The sequence below is a fragment of the Amphiprion ocellaris genome, chromosome 15 (assembly GCF_022539595.1).
Source record: "Amphiprion ocellaris isolate individual 3 ecotype Okinawa chromosome 15, ASM2253959v1, whole genome shotgun sequence".
In the NCBI taxonomy this organism is placed as follows: Eukaryota; Metazoa; Chordata; class Actinopteri; family Pomacentridae; genus Amphiprion; species Amphiprion ocellaris.
Window position 1 is genome coordinate 29898375 of NC_072780.1, and position 23958 is coordinate 29922332.

General features: G+C 38.0%; 1 protein-coding gene across 9 annotated transcripts in view; it reads right to left on the bottom strand.

Annotated features, from left to right (window-relative positions):
• Positions 1 to 23958, bottom strand: part of macf1a (microtubule actin crosslinking factor 1a) — a 335093-nt gene that overhangs the window by 310550 nt on the left and 585 nt on the right. For all 9 annotated transcript variants that reach the window (XM_055017589.1, XM_035945394.2, XM_055017581.1 and 6 more), the window contains exon 2: positions 7315 to 7548. In XM_055017589.1, the coding sequence (XP_054873564.1) occupies positions 7315 to 7537 (223 nt within the window). In that variant the 5' untranslated portion in view covers positions 7538 to 7548. The remainder of the gene's footprint in view (positions 1 to 7314; positions 7549 to 23958) is intronic.

Below are 23958 nucleotides of genomic sequence, written 5' to 3' on the forward strand. Positions count from 1 at the left end.
CCTAAATGAAGCTATTTGCAGATTCATCCAGCAGTAAACGGCAGTTGTTTGGGAATCGTAGCATCAAAAGTGCTGATTTTTGCCTCCCAGATGGATTCATTTATCCATGGAAAATGTAGCTTTGATCTGCCTCCTCCTTTAACTCTCTCAGGGCTAAAGACAAACATATTGGGGGAACAAAGTGTTGAAACATGAGAGGAGTTTGTAGGAAAAGCTGCTATTTGTTGCAGTTTCCTCATTTCACGGTAGATTCAACAGAATCTGCGCTACAAATCCTCTAACTGTTCTAGAGGCAGGTGAGGAGGTTCCAGCAGACTGTTGGCAGTGATACCTTCTATTTAAACCCCTCGGTGGTTTGCAGCGGCGCCAGCATCAACTCAGCCTCTACCTGCCGCCGTCAGAATTGAATGATCTCAAACAGGAGTCACTCAGCCTGAAGGTGCAGCCAGGAAACCTCCCAGTCTAACTGCTGCTTTAATAACTGCAGATAATGATGCTTAAACGTCTTTCTCTTTCTGCACACACACCCTCACACACTAACCGCTAAGCTGTCCACGACACTCCACATGTTCATCCAAAAGAATATTAAAAAAGCACAACGCCTCACAGATTATTCATTAAAACACATCAGTCGAGGTCACTGACGAGTTTTAATGTCCGCCAGCAGCCACAACAGATGGATTCACCCCAAAAATATAAAACATGTACAGACAATTCAACAAAACCTGAATGTGTTTTCATGTGTCCGTCATCTTGTCTGCTACAAACCTTGACTATAGTCAGGATTGTGATGTTAATTGTGCGGCAAATGTTGAATAGTTTGGTGATGAGACTCCAAAGAAAAGGACATAAAAGTGGCTCCAGGATAAGAAATGATTCCACATCTCCGCTCAGATCTGGTTGTACTTACAGTTTTAACAAGAGTTTGGTGAGAAAAAGCGGTTTAAATTAAGCAGAACCTGCATGGCAACAAAAAGAAGAGGGACTTGTGCTTTCAAGCAGTGCCAGTTTCACAGCATTTATTTATTACTGAGTTGTCGATCACTATTATAAGCTTCAAAGGCTACAATACAAAAAATGATGAGGATTCTGGAAGAAAATTAACAAATTTAGAGGTTTATTTTATCTTTTCGCTGTGGGCAATATAAAGTCCTGAACCTCTATGGAAACAGAACAACCATGAATAAAAGCAAAGAGAAGTCAGAAAACTACTGTTGTGCAGAATAACACAGAAAAATGTCATAAATCATAAAAAAGAAAATTGAAAGTTGAATTTCTTTGATTATTGATTTTACAAAAAAGATTAGAAAAAAATGGAATCGATATGTACTAAGTTTTTCGGCTGTTACTAGAAAAAAGAAATGATGACTCTACATACTATGGATATTTTACTATTTATGTCTTTCAGTTTTATGAAAACACTGCCTGCATTTCAACCAAAAACTGCCTGGATTTTTGTCATGTGAGTGTCGGCTGCAGCTGAGTCACTTATAGCTTTATGGTTTAGCCAGAGAGCACAATATTTTTTTTTTTTAGAGAATTTGGTAGGAGCAAATGGCTTATTTTCTGCACATTTTTAATTGTGGCGCATTGAATAAACCGATTTTGATGAAATATCACAAGTTTATGCTTAGATGTAATTCATTTTTCTGATGACGTGGCTCACCACAGATGATTATTTGTGATTTCACAGTTCGTTGCTCTGATAAATGGTGTTATTTTTTCAGTTTTTAAAAAATATAACATGACTTTCTAACATTTTGAAAGGATTTTGGTGTTCAGAGGTTTAAATATCACTAGTTAATGTACCAATTTAACAGTAACATAAAAAGTTGAGCACATTGATTTATATTTGTTTTATTTATTGTTACTTCTCTATTTTTCAGTTTGTATGTTTTTCTCTGCAGCTGTTCCTTTCGCTTCATAAAATACTTGCACAGATTTTGTTTCAAAGCACAAGCTGCCTTTTTTTTAATCTCCCCTTAAATCTATTATTATCCCTGTTTCGTAGTGCATCTGTAGATATTCGTGCATGTGGCAAACTCTATTTTACACACACATTTCAACAGATACACACTTAAAAATTCACACGCACTCTCAGTCATCCCAATAACTATTCCCCCAACACACATAGAAACTCTAAAACAAAGTAATTTCATTTTTAATTAGCAAAATAAGGCACACATGTTGAGAGAACGCCTAATTTTGATCATTTCATATCACTTTCTGTGGAACATCTGGCTTGTTTGCAGAGATAAACTCATTACAGACAAACAGAAACACATTTTCTTGCTGCTGATGCATAAACAACTAAACACTTATTCACACTGGAATTCTGCTCTGAAATTGAATTTAATGTAATGAAATTAAAACCTAATCAAAATCCAGTAACAGCAGCTCTGCTGAAACTAAATCTTCCCAGAAAACATTCTCAGACAGACTCAGGAAAGACGCGAATCCAGCGAAAGCTTCTCCTAAAGCGGCTGTAAACGTGGCTGATAGTAAATCCAGATATCTGAGAATCGTTGGACGTGATCCTCTTGAGGACGGATACAGACGCTCAGAGACTCTACAGCAGGAAATATCACAGCTTCTCTTTACATGTGCCGGCTATAGGAGCATTAACATGGACATGCCAACACAACACTCAGTGATCTGACGGTGATGCCCTGATTGTGGTAATGATTCGAACTTGACCTGACCTACATGCAGTTTCCACATCTGTAATCTGGGTTTTTTACTGTCTTGTCTACTTCAGCATCTCAGCCGCCATCATTTCTACAGTACAAGACACAAACAGCACTTCTGTCTCAAGAAACAAAGACTTGGCAGTTTCCTGATTATTTCCACAGTCACTTAAGCTGACATCAATGATGTTGCATGTAATATATACATCTTAAAACGGGGGTGTCAAACATGCGGCCCGTGGGCCAAAACCAGCCCGCCACAGGGTTCAATGTAAAAATGACAGAAAAGACATTAACTACAAATTTCAAATTTATAAAACCATAAATTTAAAATAATTTCTAAACCCTGATAAGTCGTTCTGATCATAAAGTAAAACACTAGATTGTTCCTTGTTCTTTTGTTGTATTGTCTCTTGTTTTTTGTTGTCTTTGTCTTTTTTTTGTCTGATTTTTGTTGCTTGTCTCATTATTTTTGCCATGTTTGATGCATTTTCAAACATAGAATAAAGGTTTAACAAATCAGAAACTGTAATTTAAACCCTCTTCAGCCTCCCTGTCATTATCTAATGCCAGCTCTTATAGAGCAGTTTTAGATGTGGACCTCTCAATGTGACCTACATGTTAAAAAAAAAACTAATTTATTTATCAGATGTTGATAAGTGCGATGTTATGTGGTCTCCTGACTGAGAGTTTGGGTTTTTAGGTACATTTCTTTACACAGCTTTTCAACTGAAGGGTGGAAACATAAAATCTTTGTTCTGGCTTTTCATCTTCCAATCATTTTTGCTCTTGCATATATTCTACAGAAGATAAATCCTTAAAATGTTCCTTATAAATGGCTATCTACAACACACTTATGCTAATTCTACTATTGCATCAAGCCATCAAGCCACAAATGAGAAAAACACCCAGTAAACCGGAGGCCGGCTGTCTATCCACTGACACGCACTTATGTGATAAAAGCCTCCAGTGGCAAATAATCAGAGCAATTATTAGATGATGTGAGAGGAGGAAGCCAGGGGTGATAAGAGCTGCAGCACTGAGCCCACTTTTACATCATTTACCTCAATTATCAAACTAGAAGTCGACCATTCGCTGCAGTGGAAAGAGGTGAAGCTATTAGCGAGCTGCCAGTGTCTCATTACGTGATCGGGGGAGCCCCGGCTTCTCCAGAGGACTCAGTAATCTACATTTCTCCTCCATCTACTGTTACCACAACAGTGCTGGCTTCTAAAGGCTGACTTTAACCTAAAATCTCTGCACAGAAGCTTGCATTGAATAAAACAAACATCCGCCCAGAATATCCATTTTTCAGTCTGTTTTGACATTTACCAACCACCACCACTATTAAAAACATCTTAAAACCAGTGATAATACTTTCAAGTGTTACAGGAAAACACTTATAATAACACACAGTAGACGTTTTTAGACTGAGTTTAATTATAAGGTGTCATAATCAGATTTTTCATCTTGTTTCTGTGACATTTCAGGAGGAAACTGGGCTTTTTTCCAAGTATGTAGGTCTTTAATGACAGCCAGAAGGAAGCCCTGTGATTAGAGAAAATGTCACCACACAAATGAGAATGGAGTGGAAGGCGGAAGTAAGATCATTCACAACAAGAATAAGCCTGTTTCCAAGACGCCTAATGACCGAAAAGACAAACAGTGTCAGGGCCAGACATGATCTGTCTTTTCAGGAAAACAAGTCTAATGTGAGTTTTTGCACCGTTCACGCACAAAATACATTATATGAGCATGTAGCAAATGTAGATACATCTCTGCTGCTCGACTTCTATGTTTTGTATGTGTGTTGGATAAAAAGTGAAGAAGAGGGTTGAAATTCTGTTTTTAATCTATCTAAGAGGTTTAAAGAATGTACTATGAAGTAAATTCATCTCCATGTACTATAGCTTCAGAATTATTCAGAAATTTATCCATGAAAATGATCCCTTCAAACCCTAAAATTTGATTGGATACAACTCTACAGTGTTGCTTCTTCTAGAATATACAGATCTTCACCCACCCTTCCATCGGTTGCTGCAACTCAAGCACACCAGCTCACCTACAACTCTGCTCAAACACTGTAAAACTACTCGACACTGCCAAATAGCAGGTAAATCAGTCATGCCTGTTGAAATCAGAAGCTGATTTTAAAGAAAAATAGAAGAAAGTTCCACCCTGCATGCTTACAGGATTTGTTCCTTTGGTTTGTTATATATGAAACCATCCATCAGAATCCACGTTTTTTTTCATTAGTTTTAAGGTGGAAATGCTCAGCCATGGTGTTGACTACTTATTTTGCTCATAATGTGTTTTCCAACAATGGACATGTTGACAATGTAAAAGGTTGGATTTTAAACCAAGCAATTGCAATTTTGTTTGGCTCCTGCATAAATTTTATGTAAAAAATGTATGTATTCTCCAGAATTGGAAAGCAAAGCCAACGCTGAACTGCTTTGAATCTGCATTATTTCTAACAGCCAGCAGGGGGCAAGTCCAAAACAAAGTCTGATTGTATAGAGGTCAATGAGAAAATGATCCAACTTCTCACTTGATTTTCTACCTCAGTAAACATTTTCCTGCTGAGTTTATGATCTCAATCGGTAGTTTCAAGTCTTCTTCAACACAACATAACGCTAATTTGGTAAACTATGGTCCCATTTATAGTAATATAGACAATAAAGGAGGGCACCTTTGTGGACAAAGCTACCTTGTGATTGAGTAGTTGCTATTTTCTTGTCAAAATCAAGGCTTTAAAACACTGGCCTACAAACCAACAGATGACATGATGTTCACTATGTCCACCATTTATATACAGTTTATGGTTTCTAGGTTGCTTTCTCACTCTTACAGCAAAAACATGCTTTTATGTACTCAAACTTCCACACACAATCACCTGGAAACTTCAAACAACGATCATAATTTTCTACTTTTTGTCACCAAGCAGCTCAACACAATAGTTCTGTTAAGGCTGAGACAATAGAAGAAAACAAAATCATGATGGAAACTTCAGGAAAATGCCAATTTATGCAGTCTCAGTCTTTTCTGTAGTTGTAACTGTCTACAAAACACGGCTTGAGAGTTACTAAATACGAGTAGTGATCGAAAAGTTCCAAGTGTGTATCTATAAAAATCAAAAAGTGCAACTCTTTAAGTTTGGCTACCATCCCTGTTAAAGTTCTCTTCTTGTGCAGCAATACTCTGCTCCCAGTGCTCCTGCAACATTTGTAAAACTTCCTGAAAGTCCTGTTATGTAAATATGGAAAGCATTGTGGCCAAAAAATCTGTGTTACTAAATACAAGGAGTGATCAAAAAGTTCCAAGACTGTAGCTATAAGTAAAAACCTACTTCTCTGCACTCAAACTTTAACGCACAATCATCTAGTAACTTCCAAGAATGATCACAATTGTCTAGTTTTTGTTGCCAAACAGCTGAACACAACAATTCTATTATTGCGTTCTGAGATTATAGCAGTAGTACATGGTCTCAGTCTGTGCTGTAGCTGTCTACAAAATAGTCCTTTAAAGTACTAAATACGAGTAATCCAAAAGTTCCATGACTACGTCCACAAAAATCAAAAACTGCCATTCCCATGAAGGTTGTCTGATTGTGCAGCAATACTGTGTTTCCAGTGCTGCTGCAACACTTGTAAAACTCCCTGGAAGTCCCGTTAGGTAAATATGGAAAGCACCAGGAAAAGATATAAGTCACAGGGAGACAAATCTATTGTGACTTTGTGAGCAAAAATCTGTGTTACTAAATACAAGGAGTGATCGAAAAGTTCCAAGACTGTGCTTATAAGCAAAAACTGGCTTTTTCACACTCAAACTCTAGCACAAAATCACTTAGAAGCTTCCAAGAACAATCACAGCCTTCTAGTTATTGTTGCCAAGCAGCTGAACACAATAGTTCTGAGACAATAGAAAGTAAAGAAATCACAATAGAAACTTCAGGAAAACGCCAATTTACATGGTCTCAGGCTTCACTGTAACTGTAAATGTCTACAAATCATTGTTTTAGATTTAGGAAATAAGAGTAGTGATTGAAAAGTTCCAATATTACGGTTATAAAAATCAAAAACTGCAATTGATTTAAGTTTGGCCACCATCGCTGCGAAGGTTGTCTCCATGTGCAGCAATACTCTGCTCCCAGTGCTCCTGCAACATTCCCTGGAAGTCCTGTTATGTCAGTATGGAAAGCACCAGAAAAAGAAATAAGTCACAGGGAGACAAATCTATTGAAAAGTTCCAAGACTGTGCCTATAAAAATCAAAAACTGCCATCTCCATTAAGGTTGTCTCCTTGTGCAGCGATACTCTGTTTCCAGTGCTCCTGCAACACTTGTAAAACTCCCTGAAAGTCCAGTTATGTAAATATGGAAAGCATTGTGGCCAAAAAAATCTGTTACTGAATACAAGGAGTGATCGAAAAGTTCCAAGACTGTGCCTATAAACAAAAACCTGCTTCTTCGGCACTCAAATTTTAACACAAATCACCTGGAAGCTTCCCAGAATAGTCACAACCTTGTAGTTATTGCCACCAAGCAGCTAAACACAACAGTTCCAGAGTCAGTGCCTTGCTCAAAGGTTCACTGACAGCATTTATAAACAGAGAAAGTTTTCCTCACCTGCGACTCGAACCACCGCCCTCTCGGCCGGGTCCAGCACCGAGTCCTGGCTCTTCCTCTTCCTCCTCTCGTGTTTGGACAGGTTCCAGGGCAGAGTGTCGCCCGGCGGCCCGACCGGACCAGACGGACAAGGCGACAACGAACCCCCCGACCGCTCGCTGCGAAAGGACGGTTCGCTGACGCAGGAGCGCTCGCTCAGAGTATCATCATCTGAAGACTCCATCGTACTTCAGTCTGCAGGGAGGAGGAGAGAGGGATGTGGGGGAGGAATGGAAAGGAGGTCAGAAAAGAAGGGAACAGAGGAGTTGTAGCTGCAGACCAAGTGGAGACGCTGTATAATTCATTGGTGTTGTACGATGTGATCACGCAGGAGTCATGAATGATGCAAAGTTTCAACAATAATTCAGCCATAAAGAGAAGCAGGAAGTAGAACTCGATTAAAGTAGTCATCACGTCTAGACGATAGTTACAGAGTTCAGGAGGCTGAAGACCAACAGTGACGGCTGACTGAAGGAGGAAACAGCAGCTCTGAGGAGAACATGAAAGAAGTAAAAAAGCACATGATGCTGAAGATTACTGAGGCGAGTTTACAGGACAGACGATGCATGAAGGAACTTTAAGATGCAAATGGACTTCACCCTGAAAGGAGCAGATTAAAAAAACCTCAGTCAATGTGCACTGTAATAACCATCCCATAAAAAAATAAATAAAAAGTGAAAATCTGGCAGAAAGGGTGCAAAAGAAAAGAAATTAAAACAGCGGAATACTGTAAACTTGAAAAACGGAAAGAAAAATGCTGGAAATAACAGAAAATGTATGTAGACTTGATATTTTTAATTGATTTAAATACCGTCAAACAGTGTCATTTTATGGTGATCAATTAATTACTATTTGTAAAAATATTGATTTTTGATTTGTGATTATTAACAGTTTTGGCCTTTTTTTAATTAGTCAATGTGTATATTAATATTATTTTATTCTTAATTTTACAAGATATTATCTGCATTTTTACAAAACAGCAAAAATGTGTAAAGTAATGGTTAATAATATTTTATCCAGTTTTTCAGTCTTACACATTTTTTTTCAAATAACGGCAATTATCTTTACAGTCAAACACAGAAGAATGACATACTATTTGTAAAAAGACAGATTTTTGATGTGGTATTTTCTGTTTTGGCTTGATTGTTCTTACCAGTAATATGACTGATCAAAAGATGTGTAACTGCAAAGTGTGACTTCTATTCCTGGGCTGGGTTTAGCTTGTTGTAACGTAATGCTCCATTTATATCTTTCTTGTAACTCTGTGACAGGGTACTTTCTTTCCTGGCCTCTTGAAAAAGAGGCTTTTTAATTTAGTGCCTGATTAAATACATACAATTTCCAACTGCTTAGCTTCGATCGATCAGGATGCAAAATAAAACTGCGTGCCAACTGCTCTGTGCACTTAGCATTATTAAAAGAGTCCTTAAACTCCTACTGATACCGTTTTAATAGATATGTGCTCCATTTTATTGCATTACTTCTTATTTTGTTGACTTGTTTTGCCAAAAATCTACCTCAAAAAAGACATTTCTTATGACATGAAATGCCAAAAACACATTTCACACTGATAAAACTACAATATTGTACAAAAGAAAGTCTGAAATAGAGGCTGATTTCATCGCCCCCAGTCTGATTTATTGATAATATTCTGCGATGGAGGAAATTTCCTATGAGTCTGTTCAGCAGCCTGAGCTGAGACAAAGAAAGAAAAGAGCAGCGAGATGAGATTTCAAAGCTTGTCTAGAGTTTCTATTTTTAAAGACGAGTCAATATGTCGGGAAGATGGAGAGTCTCTTCCTCCGTCTTTGTTTTCTCGTCTTTGCTTCTCTCTATCTGTTGCTCATCCGTCCATCTCTAACTTTGGCCCGTCACTCTAAAATAAATTAAGTTTCACAGGCGTTAAGGAGGAAAGCAGCACACACATATAGCAGAAGTAAATGTGTGTGTTTGATGTGTCTCTGAGGACCTGAAACTCTGATCTGTCCATCAACGGATCAATAAATCAATACGACCGACCTCAGCACGGCTCTGAGAAAATGAAGTGCTTCTTAGGTTTCAGTCTGCTGTCTGAAGATGCTACAAGATCACACAAGAAGCACCATTTTTAACGCATTCATTGAACAATTTACTATATTTTACAGATTTTTCCTCTTTCTTAAATCATCATCTGGTGGCTGTCAGGAGAGTTTACAGTGATATAAGAACTTCTATCCGCGGCCAGAGAGTGAAAGTGAAATGATGAAAATTATCTGAATATAGTGTACTCTTAAAGTAAAGCAGACGTTTTTAGCTGGGCCTTTTTATGTGGCTAAAATACATTTATTGCTGAGCTGGTCTACTGCAGTTCACTGCTTAGCTTCCGTGCAGATCCTCCTTCAAACTGCTGACCGCCAACTACTGCGAGAAATACTCTGACTCTAGTACCTCATGTAACCCCACTTCAAAGAAACCAAACTTTCCCTCTCAGGAGAGAAAAAGTCCATCATTCGAGAGGCTCAGACACCAGATTCACATGTAACTTAAGGTCAGCGAGTTCTTCTTACCACAACACTTAACTTGTCACAGCAAAGTACAAAGGCTCCTAAAAACGTGAACAAAGAGGGAAAACTGGAGCAGCTGAATGGAAGTGAGCCTTCATTAATCTTCTTATTTACACCCGAGTTCTTCCTGCTGTGACGTGTCAAAATCACTCCATAAAAAAGGTCAAAGGTTGGGATGAACGAGACAAAAAACACAAATATTTACAACATTAGAACAGCACTGTGTGTCTTATAGGAATGTTTCTCAACGCAGTGCAGTCCAGTACACCGATCCCACTTCAATAATAAACATAAAGTATAATTACCATCTTTCTTACAATGTCAACAAAAACTGAAAATGTAGAAGCTTTACAAAAGTAGAATTTATGTCAGAGCTGTTCTACTGGATGACACTAGATTATGCAGATGTTCCTAATAAAGTGGTCTGTGAGTCTAGTTCTCATTGTACAACATTAGGTGCACTGTAACAAACGTAATAATAATATCTAGTAAAATTGGAGAGAAAAAGCATTTTTTTAAAAATCTATATTTTAAAAAAATAGTAATTTGCTCTTTGACAACATTTGCCCATAAAAAAACACTATTTCTAATTATCTAAAAACTTTAAAAATTCTTTAAACTCCTTTTTACACAGATTTTCACTGTTGTGTTAAATTAGACCAAAAAATCTGGTAAAATCGCAGAAAAATCTAATTATATGTGAACTGCAAAAATAAATAAATACATTTAAAAACAACAACAAAAAATAAGAGGCCAGCATGGTACTTAATCTTCACATCAAAATAATTGTATTTTTAAAGATTGTGATTTTTTTCTTTTACAGTGTTTGACTATAAAGTGAAATTATTTTTTATTACAATTAAAATTTTTATATATCATTAATTGACATTTACATCTGTATTTGAAAGAAAAAGTATGTCTATTAGGGAATAAAACATAGTAAAAAAGTTTCAAAACTGCTAGTTTGCAAAATTTATCTGATTTGGCAAATTACAGTAAATATTTAGTGAAACCACGCTTAAAAATTCAATAATTTATGCATTTACTGTAAGAAAATATCAGGCCAAAACTGCACACAATGCAAAAAATCTGTATCTTTACAAAACGTGATTCATTTTTTCTGTCATCTTGAAATGAGACAGTTGAACTGTTTTTAAATTAGCTAAATATATCATTATTTTACAGACATCTGTTGTTATTTTCAGCATTATCATAGGTTTTGAATGTAACAGTATTCCACCATTCTTGTACACTACCGTTTAAAAGTTTGGGTTCACTTAGAAATGTGCACCGTGACGCTACTGGTAAGATTATTATTATTAATAGATTATTAATAATGTAGCTTTTTATTGATGGAATTATGTTCTAATCTGCTAGTTTTGTACTTTTTTGCTTATGTTGTTTTATTTGTAAAGGATCTCTGTTGCTGGTTGGTTTATTCGGTCAATCAGAATTCAAAGAAAAGTAGGAAGAGTCGTGTGTTAAAGCGCGCAGAGGAGCCATTAGCAGATTTCAGGACTTGTAGTTTGCTGTTGTAGTTTTGAGGCTGGTTGAAATCCGTCCGCATGACAGTTAAGAAATGACAAAGTGATTTACTTTGGTTTCTACTGCTGATATGACAAATTATCTGATGCACACAGACTAATACAGGTGCAGTTAACATGCTGCTTATCTGAGTGAAGACACTTTAAACAGTCCAGGAGAAAAGACGCTGCTGTGTTTGAGGAGAAAAGTTCACTTAGTGGAAAACATTCAGTTTATTCAGGATTTCATAAATGTATGATGATGAACTGAACCAGCTACAGTCATAATAATTAGTCATAAAATGTGACTTCATTGTTGCCTGTTGCTATGTTTTGGTTGTAACATTAATGATTAGAGAGGTAAAGTACTGTCTTTTGTTGTGTTATATTGTGCTGTGTAGTATTAAATTAGATTGTGTATATTTGTGTTATCCTGTGTTTTGTTGTATTGCTCTGAATTGTATTTTGCTGTGTTGTGCGATGTTGTGTTGTATTACGTTGTTTTGTGGTACACTGTACGATGGTGGGTTGTGTGGTTCTCAGTTGTGTTTTGTTGTGTAATCCTGTGTAGTGTGATGCTGTCCTGTGTTGTGCTGCATTGTGTTGTGTTGCATTACAGTACATCATTTATAAATTTCTAATTAATAAATCACTATGAATGTGAACACACTCATCATCTGAATTGTCAAGACTTAAGTTTTTCCAAATGACCAAAGTAGAGTAAATGTTTTCATAAAGTCTCACATGAAAGAACAGACTGTAGAATCACTGATTTTGTGTTTGTGGCTTTGACACAGTTGTTGGATGGTTATAGTGAACTGTTATTAACTTCAGTTGTGACTGCAGATGATTTAGTCCTGATATCTAACGATGTTAGAAGTACTAACATGTGATGACCTTGTTTCCTCTCAGGGTCTGTGGACTACATCGTGGAGCATCCCCCCGCCATCGGCTTCCCGGAGACCATCTGGATCTTTGATGATGACGACCCTCCCGTCTTCTACAATGTTCAGGCTGTAGACCCCGAAGAAGAAGACCCCGAGGAAGAAGTCCCCGAGGAAGAAGTCCCCGAAGAAGAAGTCCCCGAAGAAGAAGTCCCCGAGGAAGAAGACCCCGAGGAAGAAGACCCCGAGGAAGAAGACCCCGAGGACGATGACTTTGAAGAAGAAGACTTCGAGGAAGAAGACTCTGAGGAAGAAGACTCTGAGGACGAAGACTGGTCCGACTGGAGCACCAGCGAAGACTCCGGCTATGGCAGCCTGGATGAGGACGAAGACGACCTGGAGGACGGCGAAGAAGAGGACGTCCGACCACGTTCCCCCCTGGTCCAGCGGCTCCCCCCTCCTGCTGGTGCTCCAGTCATCGCTGGTCCCGCTGCTCCCCCACACGAGGACCCTGCCATCCACATCATCTCCTCCCCAAAGAGGCCCCGGGAGGAGAGCGATGTGGAGGCCCAGGTAGGTACGAAGAGACAGCGGACCAGTGAAGAGGACGACAAGCAGCCAGGACCATCTACATCCGGTGCCGCTTCGTCCACAGACCACAGTGCGTCCGGTTCCTCCACATCACGCCTGAGCTTCTCTCTGATGAGTGGAAACTGGTTCAGGCCTTTTTGGAGTCCAGATGACAGCGACTCCGATTAGTCCTGAAACCAGTGGAAGCTCTGATCAGAGAAGTTCCCACTTCTTACTGCAGGGATCGAAAAACATCAAGATCCCTGCAAATAACAGTAAAAATCCTCCTTCACATGTCTTAGCGTCATCAGATAATGTGGGAGGAAAGGTAGGTATGAGAACCTGACAAATACAGGTGTGTTTCTTCTTCTTTCTATCACAGGTAAGTAAAATTCCAATTGCACATTTTTTAATCTTTCAGTATTATCCATGGTACTAACACTGTTTCTTCCTTCATCAGATTAAGGTAAGTTATTACTTCAACTTAATCAGTTACTCAGGATTTAATATCTGTTTATGATCATTTATCATTGAAGCATTTTACTGACTGTAGAACTTTATGTTTTGTTTCATCATCCATCATCCAGGAGTTCTGTTCAGGGAACTCCTGGATGGTGGGCAGAGAGGACCGGACTGACCAGACCAGGATGGAGACCAGGAACCAACTGGAGAGCAGAGGAGCGTTTTCAGTCAGCTGACTAAGTGAGTCCTCACAAAGACGACAAAAGCACCAACAGGGACATAAAGTGGTGATGATGAGTTAACGTAAACTTTCTGTATGTTGATGTGAACTGATAGAGCTTGGAACTGTTCCACACCTACAGTACATTTATTTATGGTTCCATATCTGTTAAGGAAGCACTGATAATTCAACAGTTCAGCAGCCAGGAGCGAGTCAAAGGTTGATTTTTGTGTCCTGTTTTTCTGTTTCCCAGGTCAGCACTCCACTTCAGACGCCCCTGCCTCCAACAGCAACGTCGAGTTAGATTTAGAAAAGTTAGATTTGCTAGTTTGATTAACATGTAAAAGAAAAAACTCTGACAGCAATAACTTACTTAGTTTAATATAAAAACTTAAAAACTGTTATTGTTTATTCTAACACAAGAACCTGTAAGATAAACATTGTAAAATGTAATATTTCCTTTGTTTATTGTTAAACTATATTTAAAACTGTTCATGTTTATTGTAAATAAAATTTAAATGTGCTTTTAACATTTTTGATGTTATTCATAATTATTAGTACATGTAATCTTAAAAAATAAACATCGTAAAAATAGAAAAACTGTGTTTATTGTAACAAAGATACACTTTAAAAACTGTTGAACTGTTTAATATGATCGTGTTTTAAGCATGACATTGAAATATTGTCAATAGTAAGATATACTATATTGTAAAAAGTTTTTTAAAAATGTGTATTGAAAATAAAAGTACTCTTTAGTAACACTGTTTTTAACATCTTGCTGTATTAACGAGAATTTAATACTTGTTGAATAAATGTCATAAAAAGTAAGATTTACTTTAATGATGTTTTTGTAAAAAGTGATTTTGAGATATTTCAATTTTGATGTTTAATAAATTTACAGAAATCTCTATAAAGATGTTTTTTTCTTTGTCATTTTGGGTTGTTGATGACAGACTGATGGAGAAAACTTGTATTCATTCAGCAAAAAAACCAAAATGTTTGAACAGTCTGAATACTTTTCAAAGTCACTCCATAATTGTGTTGTTCATGTTTATCACTATTTCACTACAACTCGACTGATTTATTGTTAAGTCAGATAATTAGAGTGTTTTCTTCACTGATGGTGGATCAACATGGAGCTTCTTCAGCACTGAACCAGACACAGAAGAGTCACATTTGTTTCAACAATGAGCTGCACTCAGATACTTGATAAGAAAAAGCAGTTTGATGGTGTTTTTAAATGATTTGACATGAACGCAGTTAAAAATTGTTCAGAATATGACATATTTTGTGTATAATTTAATGTCTTTCTAAGCATTATTGGAAGCAGTTCATATCATGGCATTCCATCATATAAAACCAACAGCTTCAGTGGAATTTGAATTAGAGAAGATAAAAAAAATAAAAAAACAATCCAGATGTTCTGTTGTTGAAATGTCCTTATTTTTAAAAGAAAAGCATTTTTTCCCAAAGAAGATAACATTAAATGACTCATAAATCCAGTGTAGACATTGTTAATGTGGTAAATGATTGTTCTAGTTGGAAACAGCTGATTTTTAATGGAATATCTCCATAGAGGTACAGAGGAACATTTCCAGCAACCATCACTCCTGTGTTCTAATGCTACATTGTGTTAGTTAATGGTGTTGAAAGGCTCATTGATGATTAGAAAACCCTTGTACAGTTATGTTAGCACATGGATAAAAGTGGGAGTTTTCATGCAAAACATGAAATTGCCTGGGTGACCCCAAACTTTTGAACACCACTGTATGTTTTTCTTGCTGCCTTGGCTGCCATATTTTTTTATTTTCACCATTTTTCACTTTGCTTTACTGTCGTTTTTTTTTTTTTTTTGTATACGTGTATTTTTGTGTCTTGGATGATTAATAATCTTTAAACATTTACAGATGACATTTTAGTTTGGTTTCTTCAGTATAAACATTTAAATCACAGCTTAAACATCCACGGAACGCTGGTCCAGTTTGTTTTCTAATTCATCATCCTACAGTTACGACAGGAAACGGTCACTGGGACTCCTGAGAAACTCCTCTCAGCAAACGGTCGGCCTGATCCTGAGAGTGGAGCAGAGTTTAACACTCTGACTAACTCCTGCTGGCTGCTAAACTCTTCCTCACAGCTTTTATTCCCCTCAGAGCTGCAGCAGATTAAACTGACAGTGACCTGAGTGCTGGTCACAGAAACTTCCAGCATTACGACGGCTGTGATTTCCATCTGAGCTGCTGTTGCCAGAAACCCTCCTCCTGCTCCTGCTGCTGGCCCCTGGCTCGACCACTGGCAAAGGCCCACTTCCCGAATCCTGCCATCTCCCCGGCAACGCTCCTAGGAAGAGGTTACGGCTTCCCAGAATGCCGTGCGGCTCTCTGATGTATGGCTGTGTGTGTGTGAGTCTATTTCCCTGCCGCTTGCTGACAGTGACTCAGTGCCACTGCAACTAGCGGTTTTATAAATAGAGCCAGAATGGAGGCTTCAAAGCCGCACCGTGTCATTACGGCTCTGCAAAGGCAAAACGAGACCTTTGAAGAAACAGAAACTATCAGCAGAAGCAGAGCGAGTGAGATCACCCTCGCCCACACTTTCTACGTTAACACAAACATGCACAAACTCTTTTCAGTGACGTCTAGCCGATAAAAACCATCATCACAAGTTACCTCAAGCCCCACTAAAGAGGTCATCAACTTAATCACTACTTTCTGATTAATTATGCATGAAAAATAATCTGAAAGTTCCCAAACTCCAAGGATGGCAGCTTCAAATGGCTGATTTTTGCACAAACAACTTTCCTAAACCAAATATGCTCAGCTTATTATGACAAACAGCCAATATTTGCATATGATAAGCCGGGAAATGGTTATTTTTTCTCAAAAATTGCAGATAAAAGATGACTTCGATGGCCATGATAATAGACATGATTTACCACCCTACTGAGAACAACAACAAAACTGAAAATGTAGAAGCTTCATGAAAGTATTATGTCAAAGCTGTTGTACTGGATTACAATGAATAGCACTAACTGAAATATAAACAGACGACATTTTGGTTGTCGTTCTCCAAGATAAAGTTCATCATAAGTTTTGTCAAGCCCTAATTTCAGACTAAAGTGCTGATTAGCTAAATCACTACTTTTGGATTTATTATACATGAAAATAATTCAAAATATTCAATATAAGTTCCCAGACTCCAAAGGTGGCATCTTGAAATAGCTCATTTTTACCCAAAAATATTTCCTAAACCGAATATCTTTGGTTTACTATGTCAAAAAAATCAAGATCAACTAATGATATGAATAACTGGAATATATCAGTTTTAGTATTTTATTTAAAGAGCACTTATTATCAAAGCCAATTAGGAAAATTAATACCTGATTTCTTCAGTCTTTTCTATTTTAAGCTGCATATTTTATTCTATTTGTATGTTATAAAGTGTACAAATTACTCATAAAACCTCTTGGATTTTAACACCTTTTTAGTTTGATGTGATATCACAGCATAGCATAAATACAACATCAGTTTAGGGATATTTTGCTTGTCATTTCTGCATATTTTAAGCTTTTCATTTGTCACTCATTGAGACTAAATGACGTTCAATGGCACAACATAAAGCATTTTCACATTTTTGCGTGTCTATTTTACAGTAGTTTTTACATCTACAAATTGTTTAATCTAAATTGTGCCACAAAATTGTAAAAAACGTCCATTAAAGCTCCTAGGACCTAAAGTGAAATCTTTAGATTGATTATTTTGTTTGATAAAATGACCAAAATTCATTTACTCCATTTACAACAGTAGATAAAGGATGAAAACATTCTTTCTATTACATATCCTGTCACCTAGTCAATATTCCAACTAATATCTGAGCCATCGAAGATGTATATCCATGCAGGGTCTTGACTCCTGCCTCAGTCTGTAGCAGAATGTAGTGCTTCAGTCAGATCTCACAGAGATGCTGGATGTTCAACCGGCCTGACATTTAACTCTGAGACAGATTTACATGGACATGCTCAGTTCCCACAGCTTAGCCTGAGCAGTGTGTTTGAATGTGTGCAGCAGGAAACAAAAGTAAATCAGAAAGAGGCCGTGACAGAGTTTCAGCAGCAGAGCGAGAAAAGAGACGACAGGGACGAGAATCAGGCAGAGAAAACCAGACTCACTGTCATAACTTCCAGACGAATCTTCCTGACGTTCCAGAGCAGAATTCCAGCTGCTGGAACAGCTGCTGAGGGGAGTTTCTCTGACATTCATGCTCAACTGACAGACATAATGCTCAGATATGCCAAGAAACACCGAAATATGGAGCCGTCTGAGCAGAAACCCATCTGATTTACACAAAATGTACACCCATGACCCTGAATACGCCACAACACAGTCAGGAAAAAGGCAGCACTCTGCAGTTTAAGACCAGCAAAAACAACTAACTTCATGTATTCTGCATGTCAAAGTTAAAACACATTAGCTACGAGCCCTGAATCTGACTTCTTGACATTCCACATCACCACATAAACATTAAAATGTCATAGAAGTTTTGTGATAAATAAGGACTAAAATAGCACACAGCATGTAAAACCCAAACAGCAGAGATGCAATCTGGCTACTAGAGATATGTAAGTTTAAATTCTCAGTCATCCGGGTCAGTGCTTCAGCCCCAGACATTTATTGGACTTATTCTCATCTCCAAATCAAATGGTCCATGGCCCAAAAACAAGCCAACAGTTGTTAAACTACCCGGGAAGGGATCTCAAGGCTTCATTATTAGCTGGTAAATTGTGTCACAGACCACCTCCTGTCTTTTTTACATGGTTGTTCCTGTTTAACATAGATAGCTTCCCTCACTCCTCTCTTCAACCTCAAATCTCTCTTCTCTCTGTCCAGAATGTGGGCATTACTGTCCTCAAAACTGTGAGAATAAATACCTGCACTACCCTTCAGTCAGAATTAAGGAACAATCTTGAATGAGAAGCAACACAAACTCAAGAACCACAAAGAAGTCCAGTTGCCTTCTATTGAAGCACTGAGGATTAGCTAGAGACATAGTGTTAGATAGAGCTAATGTACTCACTCTTTCCTGTGTCTTCTATGTGAAAAAATCGATTTTGTTCACCAAACACCTCAGAAACTGAGTTTCTTCCATCACACTACTAATGCAGCATCTGATTCTAATCATAATGGAGAAAAAGGTCAAAATAAACAAGGAATAAAAAACAACAGCATGTAAAACCTTGGACTGTAAACTGGCTAGTTACAGTTACAGCTAGCTAGTTAGACAGCATTAGCTAAAGCTATTGTACCCCCTTTTTCTTCTTCTTTAATTTTTGAAACATCTATTTTGACGCTTTAACATAGTTGGGTTTGTTATATTACACTAATAATACACTGATTTTAATCATAATAAAGACCAAAAAGTAAAAACAACAACTATCTGGTGAGTTGCAAGCTAAAGCTAATGCACTCACCTGTTGCTGTCTGTTTCTTGAATTTAAAAAAATCTATTTAGATAGTCTAACATCTTCCTAGTCAAGTTTGTCATATGAAACTAACATTACAGCAGCTGAGTCTAATCATCTTGTAGAAGAAAAGCACACATAGTCAAGGAATTAGCCAAGGACTGCACTCAGGCTAGTTACAGCTAACTGGAGATGAGCCTAAGCTAAAGCTAATGTACTCACATTTTTCTGTCTCTTGTAATTGAAAAATATATATAGATACTCACTAGCTGAGTTTTTTTCTTCTCTTTTTTGGAAATGAAGTAAATGAATTTAATAATCCATCCATCCATTATCTATACACCGCTTAATCCTCACTAGGGTCATGGGGGGGGGCTGGAGCCTATCCCAGCTGACTTAGGTGAAGGCAGGGGACACCCTAGACAGGTCGCCAGTCTGTCGCAGGGCGACATACAGAGACAAACAATCACTCACACATTCACACCTACTGGCAATTTAGAATGATCAATTAACCTCAGCATATTTTTGGACTGTGGGAGGAAGCCGGAGTACCCGGAGAAAACCCACGCATGCACAGGGAGAACATGCAAACTCCATGCAGAAAGATCCCGGGAAAGCCGGGACGCGAACCAGGGATCTTCTCGCTGCAAGGCGAAAGTGCTAACCACTACACCACTGTGCAGCCTGAATTTAATAATAATGAATAAAAATGCACAAACAAACAAGAATTTTTTTAAATTTTTTTTTAAATGTAAAAGCCAGGGATTGCACTCAGGCGAGTTAGAGCTAGCTGAGGAAATATCGTCAGCTAAGGCTATGTCAGCTAAAGCTACATCAGCTAAAGCTAATGTACTCACTTCTGCCTGTTTCTGTTCTGTTAGCACTCTTAGCCTACTAAATGAGTTTGGGACCTCAAACAAACAATGCAGGAGCTGAAATTATTTATAATGAGGAAAAACAAGTAACACCAGACGCTACTAGGAGGAGGAAACAGCTAACTCCCTGGAAAACTACAATTAGATGCTTTGTTTGCTTCCGTTTGTGTACAAATTTGATATGAAAGATACACTATGATAAATAATGCGGCGAAGATGTGGTCAAAGGCTCTTTTTTTTTACATTTGGACAGAGTTTAGATAGAGAACCTCTCAGTCTTCAGGCTAAATGCAGGCTAAATGCTAAAACTATATTAAGTCACAGATATTGTGAATTTCATAGCAATAATATCTACAACTCTGTGGCTACAAGATCCAATACATCTAAATAAAATCCAGGTGTACATATACAATCATAAAGACATAAATTTAATTAATTCAGTTGGCGTGATTTAAAAAGGATGTTTTCCACATAGGCAAGTCAGCAAAAAAAAAAAAAAAAAAACATTAATAATGCATGAATATTTCCACTTTACAAGAAAGCAAAAAAGCATATTTCCAAACACGGCCAATGAGCCCAATAAACTGATTAATAAACATTAGTTTTCCACATTGACATCTGATTTTCTCCTAATCTTTTCTGACTGATTCAAATCGTTTCACCACCTAAACGGCATAAAGCGCAGTTGTTTCATGACTTATTAAAAGCGTGAATAGTAAGTTGGATGTGAGGATGAATGAGCGATGCTTCCCCTTAAATAACAGCCCCCAGCTATGATGAGTAACGCACCGACTGACCGATTGACTGGATAAATGAGTGGCTAGACTGAGCTCCCCCACGCACATATGTTAATACACTCAGAGAAAAGCCTGCATACATCAACACACACAAAGTGGACCAACCTGCCAACAACACTGCAGCTTACTGCGACTCAGCATGACTGGACAGAGACGGGGAATTAATTAAAATGAAAGAAAGGCAAAAACAAGAAAGCGTGTGCATGGGTTAATGAAGGATAAGAGCTGGTATTGGTCCAAGAAAGCCTCACACACCTTGATCAATATTTACAGCTCACTAACAACATCATAAAAACGACACGGTGGAGATAAGAAATCTCTCTTTCAGTTTGGTGTGTCGTCTCTCACTCATGATAACAAAAGAGCTACAAAAGACAAAACAACAACCCTGTTGGCCAGACAGACAGACAGACAGACAGACAGAAGGCTGGAGCTGCCAGAAGGGATGATTTTAATATCATGAAAATGATGCTGGAACAATGAATGGACGACACAATCCAAAATTCCCACTGCATGAGACTCTACTACAAATCTGAGACAACAAGATGTGGATAAATATCAATATACCAGATATATATCCTGTGAAATCTTGGTATTTTCTCCTCAACAGGCTTCTAAAAATTCAGGATATCAGACATGTCTTTGTTGAACTGATCATAATTTGTGCTTTTGGTTCACTCCCACTGTTCTTATTGCTCATATGTCCTCACTGAAAACCAAAAAAAACTCTATTATTCATATGTAATATCAAGTTAGTAACAAGCTACTGAACATATAGAAGCATTTAGCAGCTAAAAAGTCAGATATGTTATTCAGTAGGTGGTGGAGGGCAAAATAAAGCAAAATCAGTGTGAATATTGGACAGTCATTAGGTGAACGCAAGCATAACTCCAAAATAAATTCTAAAATGATTGTGTCCATTGGTCCATAATTAAAGGGCCATGAGGTTCCAAGACATATTTTTCTCAATAATTTACACAAAACAAACATAATTTTTGCTTTTTTTGTCAAATCTTGGTATTTTCACCTCATGAGGTTTCTAAAAATTCAAAATACAAAACACTACTTTGTTAAACTGATCATAATTTGTTGTTTTCGGCTCACCAAAAAGCAGAAATATCAAGTTAGCAACAAGCTGGTGAACGTTGTGGAGCTGGTGGAGACCAAAATAAAGCAAAAACGAACAACAATTCTGATCATTCATCAGGTGGGCACAAAAAAGACCTATAACATATAGGATAAAAATGCTGTTTTTAATGTCCATTGGTTCCAGAATAAAGGTCATGAGGTCCTAGAACATAATACTTTCTGCTACATCAAACTACTTAGGTCAAATCTCAGTATTTTTGCCTTTAAAAATTTTAAAATGGAACACTTTTGGTTGAACTGATTGAAATAATACCACTGTCACTGCTTACATAAGCCATAAATGAATTAACAAGAATGCTGATTGACAAGAATTTATATAATCAATTTAAGTCCTTAAAATGCCCACAAGGCCCAAACTGACTTGACTGATAAATTGAATTATTCTGTATGAAATTTGACAAACTATATAAATAATGTGAAAGCACAAATCTTTCCAATTCAAACCATTTTAAGATACCAACACTGCAGCAACAAGAAGACTGTGAATACAGTAAAAACAGCAGCAGTTTGTCTGTTGTCTGTAGGATCACAGACTTGTTGAATCATTATGTGCTGCACATTATTTGCATTTTAAGTAAAAGGAGGTCAATTTTAAGAGCTTAAATCATTTATTGAGCAAAAATACCTCAAATTTGTTGGCTCCAGTCTCTAAAATGTACAGATTTTGCAGCCTTTCTCTGTTTTAAATCATCTTATATTGTATGTTTTTGTTATTTTGGCCTCCAAGTCATAAAAAATCTTCAACTGAGAGATATGGTTGTTGCAGTTTCCAGCTTGATATAGATTAAGCAGCTCTTTCTGAGTCTTTTCTTTCATTTTGAATTGGAAATCTTCTGGCTGTACATGTTGGACAGACAGATCCCGAGGAGTCACCTTGAGCTCTGGTAGATTATGACGGCCATTTTTCATTGTTTTCTGGCATTCTTGTTGACTAAACAACAAAACAATGAGCCAGAAAACAAGCAATAATGAGCTGCAGCAAGATATTAAATTAAAAAGGATCGAGATCAGCTGTAATTATGAGTCTTTTCTTAGTCTCAGGTGGCCAGTTTGATTGACAAAACTGTGAATCCCGAATGCGAACAGCTCGATTCCATCCAAATCACACCTCCATCCCACAACAACACTATCCTCCTGTACCATCTCCAGACATATTGGTGCTTCCCTACAGTAGTAAGGGGGCGTGTCTATGGCCAGTGCAGGGGGAAAAATGGTGGAAGAAACCAATTTAACATCACAAATCAGTGGGAATAAAATGGAAATGAATGTGTCTGTGGATCATGCAGATTTAGGGTTTGGTGGATGAAGGTCCAACTCGAGGCCGGAGGGACATTTGACCATCTGGTACAAAGCGGCAGGAGGGCAGTCCTGCTTGAATCCTCAGATTTTTTCCTCCCCCTGCACCTTGCATAATATCAGGGAGGTTTTTTTTCCAGACAGACATGGAGACAGACAGCCTGCAGTGATGGAGTCCTTTGGGATCCAGGTGGAGATGGAGGTGATGATGATGATGATGTTGATGTGTGGATTTAACTGGCTGCAATAAAAGCTCATTAAACAGAGTTATGGCTGCAGCTTGGGTGGATGCCTCTCTGTCTGTGTGAGTCTTTCTGAGGAGGGAATGTGTTTGCATGAATGGACATCAGACATGGAGCTGCTGGTTGGGGGCTGCATGCAGGATCCGGCTGGGCGCAGGAGGCTCTTTGTCCGGCGCACACACACTCCGCTCGGCCGCCGCTTGTTGGCTTTGGATGCACAACACCAACTAATCACATTTATCCATTTGTTGACAGAAAATGCTGCCTCTGTGCTGCTCCCTGAGTGTCTCATTAACGGCGGTGAACAACCTCGGCTGCCTTCTCACGACCCACAAACCCTCACCGTGGCTCCATGTCCGCTGCCCGTTTCCAGCCCAACCCTCCGGCGCACAGAAAAGCACCAAATCCGGGGTGAAAATGTGAATATTACAGCGTGTGGCATGCTTTGGGATGATTGTCAGTAAACGTGGAGGCCGTGATCAACACGTTGGGATGCGAGAAAACACCGGATTCGTGCGTATTCGCCGATAAAGCCAATTAAATATGCGCCTAAATTAGGTTTAAAGTGAGATTTAATGAGTTTAAA